The sequence below is a fragment of the Prionailurus bengalensis genome, chromosome B4, assembly GCF_016509475.1.
Source record: "Prionailurus bengalensis isolate Pbe53 chromosome B4, Fcat_Pben_1.1_paternal_pri, whole genome shotgun sequence".
In the NCBI taxonomy this organism is placed as follows: Eukaryota; Metazoa; Chordata; class Mammalia; order Carnivora; family Felidae; genus Prionailurus; species Prionailurus bengalensis.
Genome location: NC_057358.1, coordinates 43,992,501 through 44,006,108, shown reverse-complemented (window position 1 = coordinate 44,006,108; position 13,608 = coordinate 43,992,501). Strand labels below are relative to the sequence as shown.

The 13,608-nt window shown below is 40.4% G+C and overlaps 1 protein-coding gene across 1 annotated transcript in view; it reads right to left on the bottom strand.

Moving 5' to 3' along the window:
* Positions 1-4,492: 4,492 nt before the first annotated feature.
* Positions 4,493-13,608, bottom strand: part of KLRF2 (killer cell lectin like receptor F2) — a 17,684-nt gene continuing 8,568 nt past the window's right edge. Inside the window, exons 3-6 of the mRNA XM_043563135.1 lie at positions 13,428-13,475; positions 8,929-9,077; positions 8,296-8,411; positions 4,493-5,259 (exon numbers count right to left, since the gene is read on the bottom strand). Coding sequence (XP_043419070.1) covers positions 5,142-5,259; positions 8,296-8,411; positions 8,929-9,077; positions 13,428-13,475 — 431 coding nt within the window. The 3' untranslated portion in view covers positions 4,493-5,141. The remainder of the gene's footprint in view (positions 5,260-8,295; positions 8,412-8,928; positions 9,078-13,427; positions 13,476-13,608) is intronic.

Genomic DNA, 13,608 nt, shown 5'->3' with positions numbered 1-13,608 from the left:
CTTCGGCTCAGGTCATGATCTCACCGTCCGTGAGTTCGAGCCCTGCGTCAGGCTCTGTGCTGACAGCTCAGAGCCTGGAGCCTGCTTCAGATTCTGTATCTCCCTCTCTCTCTGCCCCTCCCTCGTTCATGCTCTGTCTCTCTCTGTCTCAAAAATAAATAAAAATTTGAAAAAATTAAAAAAAAAAGACTGACCTATAATACCTCAAACCATAGAACTCTTAGAAGAAAACATAGGCAGAAAGCTCTTTGACATTGGAATTTTTTTTTTTTTTTGGACGAGTCTCCTCAAGCAGAGGCAAGAAAAAGCCAAAATAAACAAATGACATTACTCAAACTAAAGAGCTTTTGCAGAGTGAAGAAAACCATCAATGAAATGCAAAGACAAATTACTGAATGAGAGACCTTTGGAAATCATACATCTTGTAGGGTTAATATCCAAAAAACATAAAGAACTTTTACAACGTAATATAAAAATGATTAAAAAATGGACCGAATAGACATTTTCCAAAGACACTCAGATGGCCAGCTGGCACATGAAAAGGTGCTCAATATCACTCATCATCAGGAAAATGCAAATCAAAACCACAATGAGATAGCATCTCACACCTGTCATATTGGCTATGATCAAAAAGAAAAACTAACAACGTAAGAATTATGTTGGCAAGGATGTAGAGAAAAGAGAATCTTTGTACACTGTTGGTGGGAAGGTAAATTTGTACAGCCACTATGGAAGACAACATGGAGATCCCCCCCCCCCCATATTAAAAGTACAACTACTGTATGACTCATCAATTCCACTTTGGGGTATTTTCTGGAAAAAAAACCCCACAATTCAAAGAGATATACGTACCCCTATATTCATTGTAGTATTTACTGTAGCCAAGATATGGAAGGAACTTAAGTGTCCATTGATAGATGAATGAATAAAGGTGTGAGATAGATATATATATATACATATATATGTATATACATGTATATATATATGGGCTATTACTCCATATATATATATGTATATATATATATATGTAATATTACTCACCACATAAAAGAATGAAATCCTGCCGTTTGTGACATGAGTAGACCAGGAGGGTATTATGCTCAGTGAAATAACATGACAGAGAAACACATATACCACAACGAGCTCACTTATATATGGAACAAAAAACATTTTTTTTGTTGTGTCTGCAAAACAGAAACAGACTTATAGATACAGGAAACAAACCGTTGGCTGCTAGATTGGGGAGATATGGGGAGGGGCAGGTGAGATAGGTGAAGGAGATTAAGAGGTACAAACTTTCAGTTATAAAATAAATAAGTTATGGGGATGTAGTGTACAACATAGGAAATAGAGTCAATAATATTGCAAGAACTCTGCATGGTGACAGATAGTAACTAGAGTCATGGGGATCACTTTGTAATGTTCAAAAATATTAAGTCACTATGATATACACCTGAAACTAATATGATATTGCATGTCAATTATATTTCAATTTAAAAATTACAGAGCTTAGACAATAGAATATAAACTAGAAAAATGACATCAAAAGTGACCAAACAATCCAAGGGACACAGGTGTGCTGTTTCAAAGGGACACATGCACCCCCATGTTTATAGCAGCACTATCAACAATAGCCAAAGTGTGGAAAGAGCCCAAATGTCCATCGATGGATGAATGGATAAAGAGACTGTGGTATATATATATACAATGGAGGATTACTCAGCCGTCAAAAAGAATGGCATCTTGCCATTTGCAACTACGTGGATGGAACTGGAGGGTATTATTCTAAGTGAAATTAGTCAGAGAAAGACAAATATCATATGACTTCACTCATAAGACACAGAACAGATGAACATAAGGGAAGGGAAGCAAAAATAATATAAAAACAGGGAGGGGGACAAAACAGAAGAGACTCATAAATATGGAGAATAAACAGGGTTACGGGAGGGGTTGTGGGAGGGGGTGATGGGCTAAATGGGTAAGGGGCACTAAGGAATCTATTCCTGAAATGATTGTTGCACTACATGCTAACTAATTTGGATGTAAATTTAAAATAAATAAATAAATAAAATAAAAAAAATTTTAAAAAGTGACCAAACAATAAGTTATTAAAAAAAAGAATCAGTTTCCCAAGTAAGGCAAGGAAACGGGATGGGCTTAGGACATATTCCTGAGTGAGGTCATAAAATTCAAATTCTGCAGGGCATTTGAAAGACTATATCAGAACCACCTATGTTACATTAGCTTGAGTTTAAATTCCTGCCTAGGTAACTAGGAACTACTATGAGTAACTAGGTAACTATAAATGACTCATAATCTATGAGTGCAAGAAAGAACGTGAATGTAGGCAAAAGATAAACTGTTAGAGTAGAGAGGCTGGGAGAACAAGAGTATCTACATTACAAACACATTACAAGCCTACAAACAAGTTCTCCTCCCACATCTTTAACTGAGGAATACTTCTTCAGTTAGATACAGTTGGAACTTTCCGATAAATTAAAAGGAGGGGCGCCTGGGTGGCTCAGCTGGTTAAGAGTCCGACTCTTGGTTTCAGCTCAGGTCACGATCTCACGGTTCCTGGATTTAAGCCCCGCATCAGGCTCTGTGCTGACAGTGCATAGTCAGCTTGGTATCCTCTGTCTCCCTCTCTCTCTCTCCCTCTCCCTTCTCTCCCTCTCTTTCTCGCAAAAATAAATAAATAAACATTTAAAGGGAGATTTAAATGTGAGTCTACTAGGCAATGTTGACCCCAGTACCATATGGGAATACAAATGATTTGGCAAATACCAGCATGTTTTCAAGTATGTTGTCACCGAGAAAAGTGGAAAATAATGAATTTTGGGATGCCATTGTGTATTAAAATTGGATGTATTAAATTCTGTCTCAGCCTAAGTTCCAGTTTTCCTTGATTCATAATACAGGTTTTATTTTTAGTGTTGGTTCTTGGTTACAAATTAATTTTGTAAATTGCTTAGCAAATTAGCGTAAGCCATCTCCTTTTTTTTAATTTTGATTCACAGTTATTAGGGTATAAATTCTCCATGGCTTATAATTTACTATAGGCATCTTGGAGGAGTTAAGTAACTAACTACCTCACTTACCTGGTGGACACAAACTGTTGCATTTATTTTGAAATACAAATGTGTTTTATTTTTCACTTTTTATTTGTTTTTATTTTTATTATTTATTATTATTTTTTTTTTTTGAGCGAGAGAAAGAGAGCACAAGCAGGGGAGAGGGACAGAGGGAGAGGGAGAGAGAGAGAGAGAGAGAGAGAATCTTAAGCAGGTTCCCTGATGTCAGGGTGGGGCTTGAACTCGGGAACTGTGAAATCATGACCTGAGATGAAATCAAGACTGAGACACCCAGGTGCCCCTACAAATGTGTTTTAAATAAACGAGAGGAAGGGTGCCTCGGTGGTTCAGCTAGTTGAGCATCTGACTTAGGCTCAGGTCATGATCTTGCAGTCAGTGAGTTCCGAGCCCCATGTAAGGCTCTGTGCTGACAGCTCAGAGGCTGGAGCCTGCTTCGGATTCTGTGTCTCCCTCTCTCTCTCCCTCTGCCCCTCCGTGCTTGTGCTTTATCTCACTCTCAAAAATAAACATTATTATTTTTTTTAATTTAAAAATAAATAGGGGCGCTTGGCTGGCTCCGTCGGTTGAGTGGCCAACTTCGGCTGAGGTCATGATCTCGCCGTCCGTGAGTTCGAGCCCCCCGCGTCAGCCTCTGTGCTGACAGCTCAGAGCCTGGAGCCTGTTTCAGATTCTGTGTCTCCCTCTCTCTGACCCTCCCCCGTTCATGCTCTGTCTCTCTCTGTCTCAAAAATGAATAAACGTTAAAAATAAATAAATAAATAAATAAAGAGAGGAAAATAAGAAACTTCAGTTTGCACAGAACTTCAGTTAGAAAAGAAACGGAATGGGATCATTCATAGCATAATAATTTTAATATAAATTTGATTAAAGGAAAATAAATTGTGGAATCACCTTGAAAACAAGATTGTGGGGGCGCCTGGGTGGCGCAGTCGGTTAAGCGTCCGACTTCAGCCAGGTCACGATCTCGCGGTCGTGAGTTCGAGCCCCGCGTCGGGCTCTGGGCTGATGGCTCAGAGCCTGGAGCCTGTTTCCGATTCTGTGTCTCACTCTCTCTCTGCCCCTCCCCCGTTCATGCTCTGTCTCTCTCTGTCCCCCAAAAAATAAAAAAAATAAAAGTTGAAAAAAAATATAAAAGTCAGGAGTCTGTTTCTTGGCTTGTCTCTTTAAAGAAAACAAGATTGTGTATTACCTCAAATAGACATCTCATGCTTACAACATCTGAGTCCTTTATCACCAGTTGAAAGTTTGATTTCTTTTTGATAAAAATTGAAAAACAACCTTGGGGAAAAGGCCCACCATGAAGAAAAAAAACGGTATATCTGTCTACTTAGGCTATTTCTTCACCAAACGCTCAGGATTTCAAACCCAATAGGACACAGACAACGAATAAGGCAGGATTACAAGTTGAAATTTAATTATCTTTTTTAGACATTGAAACAATAGGAAAGAGTGTTTTCTTGTTTAAAAATAAGTCATATTTCCTTATTTTGAAGTATTATTTCTAAACGGAATATTTGAAAATTTTATGTTTGTACTGTGAAAATAGAGACAACAGGCCCAAAGTGGAGTCATTCATGCTAAGCACCTGTCACGAAACCAAAACTTAATACCTAATCTAACTGCAGTTTGGATCTCCCCAAGAATACAATCCTAACTGGTCAGTCAAGAATGTTCTGGTCAACCCTAATAAGGCAATCCACCCGATAGCCCATTTTCATGCCCCAAAGAAAGGTGACCTTGCCCCAAATAATCTTTTTATTGTTTCTGATTTCCTTCTGTCACCCCTGTCTGCCTTTAAAAAGCCTTTCCTTCTCTCTGTAGCTCATTGGAGCTCTTTTTTTACTTGCTTGGTGGGATGCTACCCAGTTCACGAATCATTGAATAATGCCAATTATATCTTTAAATTTCCTCAGTCGAATTTTGTTTTTTAATAGTATAGAAAGGAAACAAATTTGCATTCCGCTAAAAAAAAAAAAAGATAGGCACTATTATCCATATGCATTTGCTTCAAATCTTTGTTTAAATGCACAGATTTGTTTTTGTTGTTCAGACAGCGTCTCTTTGGCAAATGCCATTAAAGTTGGAGTTACAGTCTTCAGAATACACCTGATTTCTTGTTGCGACAGCACAGCTTGTGTGATCCGTTGGTCCAATCATGAGAAAACTAGGAGATAAAGCATAGACATTAGAGCATTTCTCTTAAAATAACGGTCCCATTTCTTTTTTTTTCTTTTTTTAAAATTTTTTATTTTTAAATTTTTTTAACGTCTATTCATTTTTGAGACAGAGAGAGATAGAACATGAACGGGGAAGGGTCAGAGAGAGAGGGAGACACAGAATCTGTCAGCACAGAGCCCGACGCGGGGCTCGAACCCCCGAACTGCGAGATCGTGACCCGAGCTGAAGTCGGACGCTTAGCCGGCTGAGCCACCCAGGCGCCCCTGTGGTCCCATTTCTTAACGTTTCCTCCAGCCCAACTTGTATAGGCAGCTGAGATGGAATGTTCCAGAGGTTTTAGAACGGACCCTTCTTTTGTGGTCAATGGTTGCATTTGGGCACTCTTGATTTGCATACCCTCCACACCCTCTCTTTTGGGATGTCTCTCTTACCAGAGGAACATTCCCATAGAACCTCAAGCCCAAAGATTAGAAGCATCCCTGTCTCTTCCCACCCTCTCACCTTTTCAACTTGCATGTACCAGCAAATTCTGGTATATTCTACATCGAGACTGGTCCTTATACCCATTCACTCCCAGCCTAGGCTGCGATTGCCTCTCCCTTGTCTCTGGTCACAGCCTTCCGACTGAACTTCAGGTTCAGTTTTGCTTCCCATCTATTCCTTCCCCACCCAGCAAAATAATTTTCTATAAAAGGTAATTAGATGTTAAAATGTAAGTTTTGGATAATGACTGCAAAGTGATAGATATCTTATACCAATGGGAGTTACCAACAGTAACCCGCGGGGGAAATGGCTTTTAAGTGAAAGTAAAACCTGTTTAGATGACTTAAATTCTTCCTTACCTTCATATGATTCCATACGATTCCATACCTTACCACATATCATGAGGAACATATGTGAAGACAATATTTTTGGAGAAAACTATTTCCCTACCTATACTTTCTAGTTGCTGGTTAGTGTTTAAAAATAAGAAGCAAACACTATTATAACCATCTGCATATCGTTTTTCCTTATATAATTAAATGAAAGCTTTTAAAAGTATTTTAGAGAGAAGGAGAGAGTGTGTGTGAGCGGGTGAGAGGAACAGAGGGAGAGAGAGAGAGAGAGAGAGAATCTTAAGTAGACTCCACACTGAGCGTGGAACCTGTCCCCAGGGCTCGATCTCACAACTTTGAGATTAGGACCTGAGCCGAAATCAAGTTGGACACTTCACCAGTGTCCAGCCGAGCCACCCACGCACCTCTAAATGAAAGCGTTGTATCATGCTCCAATAATATGTTGGTTTCCAAAAAAAAAAAAAAAAAAGTCTAGGTATTCCTTACCAATTTTCGTCTTAAGATCGCTAGCAAAGCAGGGCCCAAGAATAAATACTGCTTCATAGTTTAGTTTTATGTTCAGGAAAGATGATACTCTATGGAGGATGGAAGTCGCTAGGAGTACATAAATAGCCACACCAAAATGGCCTATCGCTCCATGGCCTTTGCTTCAAACTTGCCACAAGCCGGGTGCTCCAGTGATGTGTAAAGAAAACAGGGGCGCACAAGAGAAAGCGTAAACACGTGTGAGAGTTTTAAAGCACCCTTCCATGCATTACCTTATATTGGTCACACAAGAACATTGTGAGGGAAGCTTTGCTATTCTTTTCACACAGATGAAGACATTGACGTCCACCAATCGGGAGAACGTGCAGGGAGCAAGCTTTCAAATTCACACTTTGTCACTTCTGAGACATTTGTATACATTCTGGATGCTTTTATTTATAGGGGCGTTGGATCTGTGCATTTACTATATACAATAAAAATTATTTGAAATGAGATTTAACTTGGCTTAAAAATTATAAAGTCATTATTATTTCCTGACCATGAAAATTTCCAGACGTCATCGTGAGCACTTGCTAGCCCTGTTTCTCATTTGTGCATGTTAAAAGAAAAAAAAAAGGGGAAGCAAAAAGATAGAGAAAAAGGCCTGAAAAAGAGAGATAGGAAAGGAAAAGGGGAGGGGGGAAGAAGAGAGGAAAGGAGGAAGAAATATAAAAAGACTGGAAAGTATGGAAGCTTATTAAAAATACTTTGGGGCACCCGGGTGGCTCAGTTTGTTGAGCACCTGACTTTGGCTCAGGTCAAGATCTCACAGCCCATGGGTTCAAGTCCTGCATCAGGCTCTGTGCTGACAGCTCCGTGCCTGAAACCTGCTTGGGATTCTGTGTCTCCCTCTCTCTGCTCCTTCCCTGCTTGTGCTCTGTGTGTCTCTCTCTCTCTCAAAAATAAATAAACATTTTAAAAAATTTAAAAAAAACACCTTTGTAGGGGCGCCTGGGTGGCTCAGTCTATTGAGCCTCCAACTATTGATTTCGGCTCAGATCATGATCTCAGGGTTCGTGGGATCGAGCCCGGGTCAGGCTCTGCACTGAGCTCAGAGCCTGCTTGGGATTATTTCTCTCCCCCTCTCTCTGCCCCTCCCCCCTCGAAATAAATAAGTAAACATTTTTAAAAAATACTTTGAGGGGCGCCTGGGTGGCGCAGTCGGTTAAGCGTCCGACATCAGCCAGGTCACGATCTCGAGGTCCATGAGTTCGAGCCCCGCGTCGGGCTCTGGGCTGACTGCTCAGAGCCTGGAGCCTGTTTCCGATTCTGTGTCTCCCTCTCTCTCTGCCCCTCCCCCGTTCATGCTCTGTCTCTCTCTGTCCCAAAAATAAATAAATGTTGAAAAAAAAATTAAAAAAAAAATACTTTGAAAAATACTATCCTATAGGGGAGTCTGTGTGGCTCAGTTGGTTGAGTGTTTGACTCTTGATTTTGGTTCAGGTCATGATCCCACGTTCATTGGATGGAGCCCCACGTTGGGGTCCTTGCTGAGTGGAGCCTGCTTAAAATTCTTTCCCTTTTTCCTTCCCAACCACCCCCCACCCCCACCCCGTGCTCTCACATGCTCTCTCAAAAACAAAAACAAAAACATAAAAAAACCTGTCTATAAATAAGGCAACATGACTGCCACCATTCTTTCCCCCCAAATAATTACTTACTTGTTTTCTTCCACAAAAACGTGTTTATTTATCCACATCCATTGTTTTCCTGGGGATGCAGTAAATAGTCCAATCCAAGCAGGATTTCCAGGTTTTAAACTCTTCTGTATGAACTCCTATCAAGGACATGGTGTATTCATTTATAAATTTATTCAAAAAAATTTCAATGCCCTCTATAGACTAAGGCACTGTGCCAGGCATTGATGGAATGGTAAATAATCATTTATTTCATAAATGATAGGGGTTTTTTTTATTTTATTTAATTTTTTTTTTAATTTTTTTTTCAACGTTTATTTATTTTTGGGACAGAGAGAGACAGAGCATGAACGGGGGAGAGGCAGAGAGAGAGGGAGACACAGAATCGGAAGCAGGCTCCAGGCTCTGAGCCATCAGCCCAGAGCCTGACGCGGGGCTCGAACTCACGGACCGCGAGATCGTGACCTGGCTGAAGTCGGACGCTTAACCGACTGCGCCACCCAGGCGCCCCGATAGGGTTTTTTTTTAAATAAACAATAGTAATTGTATCATGGCTACCGAACGTTCAAAAGCAATGATTCTAAACCACCCACACTTCTTGTAACTGCACCTAGAAAGTCTTCCTTGGGTACTTAGATCCTGTTTTTGATTCCTCACCAGCTCTTTCAAACTTTGGATCACCGGTAAATGTGCCTGTAGGTACGCACAATCATGTTGACTCTCATTCCAAGTTTTGGAAGGCATTGAAAACCTGTAGCATTTCCCTTGGTTCAGCAGCCAGTCTTTTGGGCACACATGATTATTTCCTGAAGGAAAATGTAGAGAAAAAAATTAGACTCCACCCTGACTAAAGTGGGAATAGTATCCTGTATGATTCAAAGGCAGCTCTATTAACAGAACGAGAATGAGATTGATTCATTAATATGTCTATTTCTGGAATGGGGGCAGGATACTGGGTGAGGAGTTGGGGAGAAAAAAGCATGCGAATTCTGACCCCCACAATTAGAGGACACCAGTATGTAACATTTTGCTTATTCATAACTAACAGAAGTGAGAGCCTGTTGTTTAAATCTCTCTACTGTCTGGTCTATTTCCTTTTTCTTAAGGTCGTCCTTACAACCTGGATTTCATTTCTATGAGATTACTTACCATTGACATTACTTACATGATTGCACTGGATAGTTTGATCCTCCTGTGCTTTTCATGGACATGGTCTCCCTAGTCTCGAATAGCTTTCTCTTCCTTCTTCCTCATCCAAATTATACTTATATTTTACTGTTCAATTGCATTTCCACCTCAAAAGCGAAGCCTTTAACCAGTCATAATTTCTGCTTCCTATGGCCTAGTCATTTGTGAACATCTCCTTCCTTGTCTTTTACCTGCCTGGAAGGTTGTTGAAGTGACTGTCTTTGACTTTCCTATCATCGAACCCTTCTTAAAATTTTTCTTAATATTTATTTTCGAGAGATAGATAGAGACAGAGCACCAGTGGGGGAGGGGCCAGAGAGGGAGACAAAGAATCAGAAGCAGGCTCCAGGCTCTGAACTGTCAGCACAGAACCTGACACAGGGCTCAAACTCACAGACATCGAGATCATGACTTGAGCTGCAATTGGCCACTTAACCAACTGAGTCACCCCCGTATAACACTTTTGATTTAATGGCTGATTTAATTGTTGATTGGGGATGACTGAATTAAATGCCCATATGTTAAAGCATGTCATATTTTTCATTGCTAATGTTTTAGTCTGTGATAGATAAGCCTAAATCTTTGTAAAAAAATTATTGTAGGAAATTGAATGTATATTGTCCAGCTAAAATGGAAAGTAAAAGTAACATCAGGAAATATGACTTAAAGAAAACTATCCAGGAATAGTTGTCTATATATACAACTTTACATATATTCTTAACTCATTAATACATTCTGTACCAGGGCAAGTATTGCCAATCCTGAATAATTACAGTTTTGCCAGAACATTTGAAGACTCAGGATAACTGGAGTCTCACTCAGTTCTACAAGTACATAGTTGTGTGTTAAAAAGTATAAAATAACCTCAAGTATCCTTTCCAATTTATGATTTGAAAGGGGCTATCTATTCATTATTATTATTGAGAAAGAGGCATTAGGACTAAGTAATTGCATTACGTGGCGATTGACAAAGTGGGCAATAAAGTACAGCTGTAGAACTACAAAGACACTCTAAAAATGCTCCAAATGATCAGTGTCAATGTTGACATATCAAAAAAAAAATGATGCAAAATGTGGATATTAATTGTCAAAAAGAGTTCTTACAGTTAATTCAGATTCAAGTGCCATCTTTTAAAACAAGAAGAGGGGCGCCTGGGTGGCTCAGTCGGTTAAGCGGCCGACTTCGGCTCAGGTCATGATCTCACGATCCGTGAGCTCGAGCCCCGCGTCGGGCTCCGTGCTGACAGCTCAGAGCCTACAGCCTGTTTCCGATTCTGTGTCTCCCCTCTCTGACCCTCCCCCGTTCATGCTCTGTCTCTTTCTGTCTCAAAAATAAATAAACATTTAAAAATGATAATAATAAAAAAATAAAACAAGAAGAAATATCTTAGGGATCAAGATGGAGTAAAACATTTAGTGAGCGACACTTTGTATCAATTCCTGTATCAGATGCTTTACATAATAATAACAGCAGACACATAGAGTCACTATACTGGACCAGGCAGGTTTCTAAGCACCTAACATACTTAGTTTTTAAAACTACTTGATAAGACAGAGGAACATGTTAAATGGACACGAACATATGAATAAATACCATGGCCATATGAACAGAAAAATCCAGAATATGAGAAATGATACATAACCACAATCCTTTTTTTTTTCTAACAAATAAATGACAAAGAAACTATAAAAGGGAGGTAAAGAGGACCTACAGATTAAGTGGCTGAAGAGACATTTTAATCAAATGCCAATTATGGTCTTTGTTCTCAGTCTGATTCTAACAAATCACATGAAAGAAAAAAAGACATTTAATTAAAAACAATTTTTTTTAATGTTTATTTATTTTTGAGACAGAGAGAGACAGAGCATGAACGGGGGAGGGGCAGAGAGAGAGGGAGACACAGAATCGGAAACAGGCTCCAGGCTCCGAGCCATCAGCCCAGAGCCTGACGCAGGGCTCGAACTCACAGACCGTGAGATCGTGACCTGAGGTGAAGTCGGTCGCTCAACCGACTGAGCCACCCAGGCGCCCCTACATTTAATTTGTTAAATGCTTATTTATTTTTTCCGAGTGAGAGAGCATGAGTGGGGAGGGGCAGAGAGAAAGGGAAACAGAATCTGAAGCAGACTCCACACTGTCAGCGCAGAGCCCGATGTGAGACTCGGTCTCATGAACCACGAGACCATGACCTGAGCCGAAATCAAGAGTCTGATGCTTAACCAACTGAGCCACCCAGGCGCCCCAAGAAAAAAAAAAAAAGACAATTTAATGATGATTGGATCGTAGATGATCTTAAGAAGATATCGATGATTTTGTCTTAGGAATTAATGGCAGACAGAAGTCAAACGTTCTTAGGGAAATTTTAAAATCTCCCCAAATTCCTGGCGTACCTGCTGTATGAAATTCGCTTTCTTTGGGTGTGAGTCAACTCTCTGAATATGATCGGATATCAGTCCCACGATTAAGTTATATCGTAGGATAAGATGAAAGAGTCTTGAAGACTAGAGAAGGATCCCCAATCAGTTGATTTTGAGTAAATGAAGAGATTATCCCATGTGGGCCTGTTTTTTTTGTTTTGTTTTGTTTTGTGTGTGTGTGTGTGTGTGTGTGTTTATTTTTTTTAGAGAGAGGGAGAGACCATCTCAAGCAGGCTCAGCAACAGAGCCCAACGTGGGGCTTGATCTCACAACGCTGAGATCATGAGATCATGGAGTGGAAATCCAGAGTTGAGTGCTCAACCAGCTGGGCCACCCAGGCACCCCCCCACCCTAGATAGACCTGATTTCACCAGGTACCAGAGCTCAAGAAGGGGACTGGGCCTTTTCTAAAGAGAAAGGTAATTTCGATTTTCTTCGAAGCATTAGCTTTCACGTCTTGAGGGCAGATGCAACAGTGACACGATGCACGGAAACACAGGGGCCCTTTTGGAGACTAGAGCAGCCCTGGGTGACAGGCAGCGAGAGAGCCGTGATCTCAGTCCTACAATTCCAAGTAACTGAATTGTCGCAACAACCACCTGAGTCCACAAGAGGAACCTCAGCTCCGGAAAGGTGTGTGATCTCATCAGCACCTAAACTGTATCCCGTGAGACAGTAGACTGAGTGGAGCCGTGCCCAGGCTCCCCTGGAAAGTGTGAGGTAATTAGTAGCTATTGCCTTAGACTGTTAAGCGTGTGTTAATTTGTTACGCATCCAGAGAACACTAACACAGGCTGTGTGGCGATACCGCGTTTGTGTTTTGCAAATGGAGCTGGGAACGGTAAAAACCACGTACTGATATATTTAAGCATTAAGCGGCATGATATCTGACAATCGCTTTTAACGGAATCTGGTCTGGAGAAGTGATGACAGGAGCAGACGTAAATAACATTATGTGCCAGTAAATGTTGATGCTGTTTGAAAGGAACATGGAGCTTCATTATAACAAGTCTCTACTTCCACTTTTATTTTCCATCATAAACGAACCTAAGAATATGATAACAGAAAATCGTATGAAATAGCTTTTGTCATCTAATGTGCAGAACAGGCTGGCAAGCTGGAGCCCCAGGGAAGAGACGATATTGCTATTTGTGTCCAAAAGCAGACCGGAGGTCAAATTCCCTCTTCCTTTGGGGAACCTTCGGATTTTTTCCTCTTAGGGCCTTCAGTGGATCGGATAAGGCCCACGCACATTGTGGATGGTAATCTGCTTTGCCCAAACTCTACTGATTTATATGCTAATCTCATCTGAAAACTAATTTCACGGCAACACCTACGCTAGTTTTTGATCAAACATCCGGGTACCAGTATGTGGCCGAGATGACACTCAACCATCACAGTGGGTTTAACCGACGCTACATATTCTATGGTGTAAGTATTATATCCCCACTTGAAAGTTGAGAAGACTCGTGGTTAATTTGCCTGAATTCACGTGACCAGTTGGAATCTCTTCATTCAAGCATAGAGCAGACAAAAAAAGACAGAATTACCTGCTAGACAGCTGATATTTACTTTCTGGGAGAAATCCTTTTTTTCCTCTGTACTCAGTGCAAAGAAAAAAAATACAATGAGAAACATGCGAAAATGAATAGCCATCTAGGTATGTGAGAATAAAAACAGTAGCACAAAACGAAGACACGCAAATAAAAATTTACTCTCTCTTCTATTCTG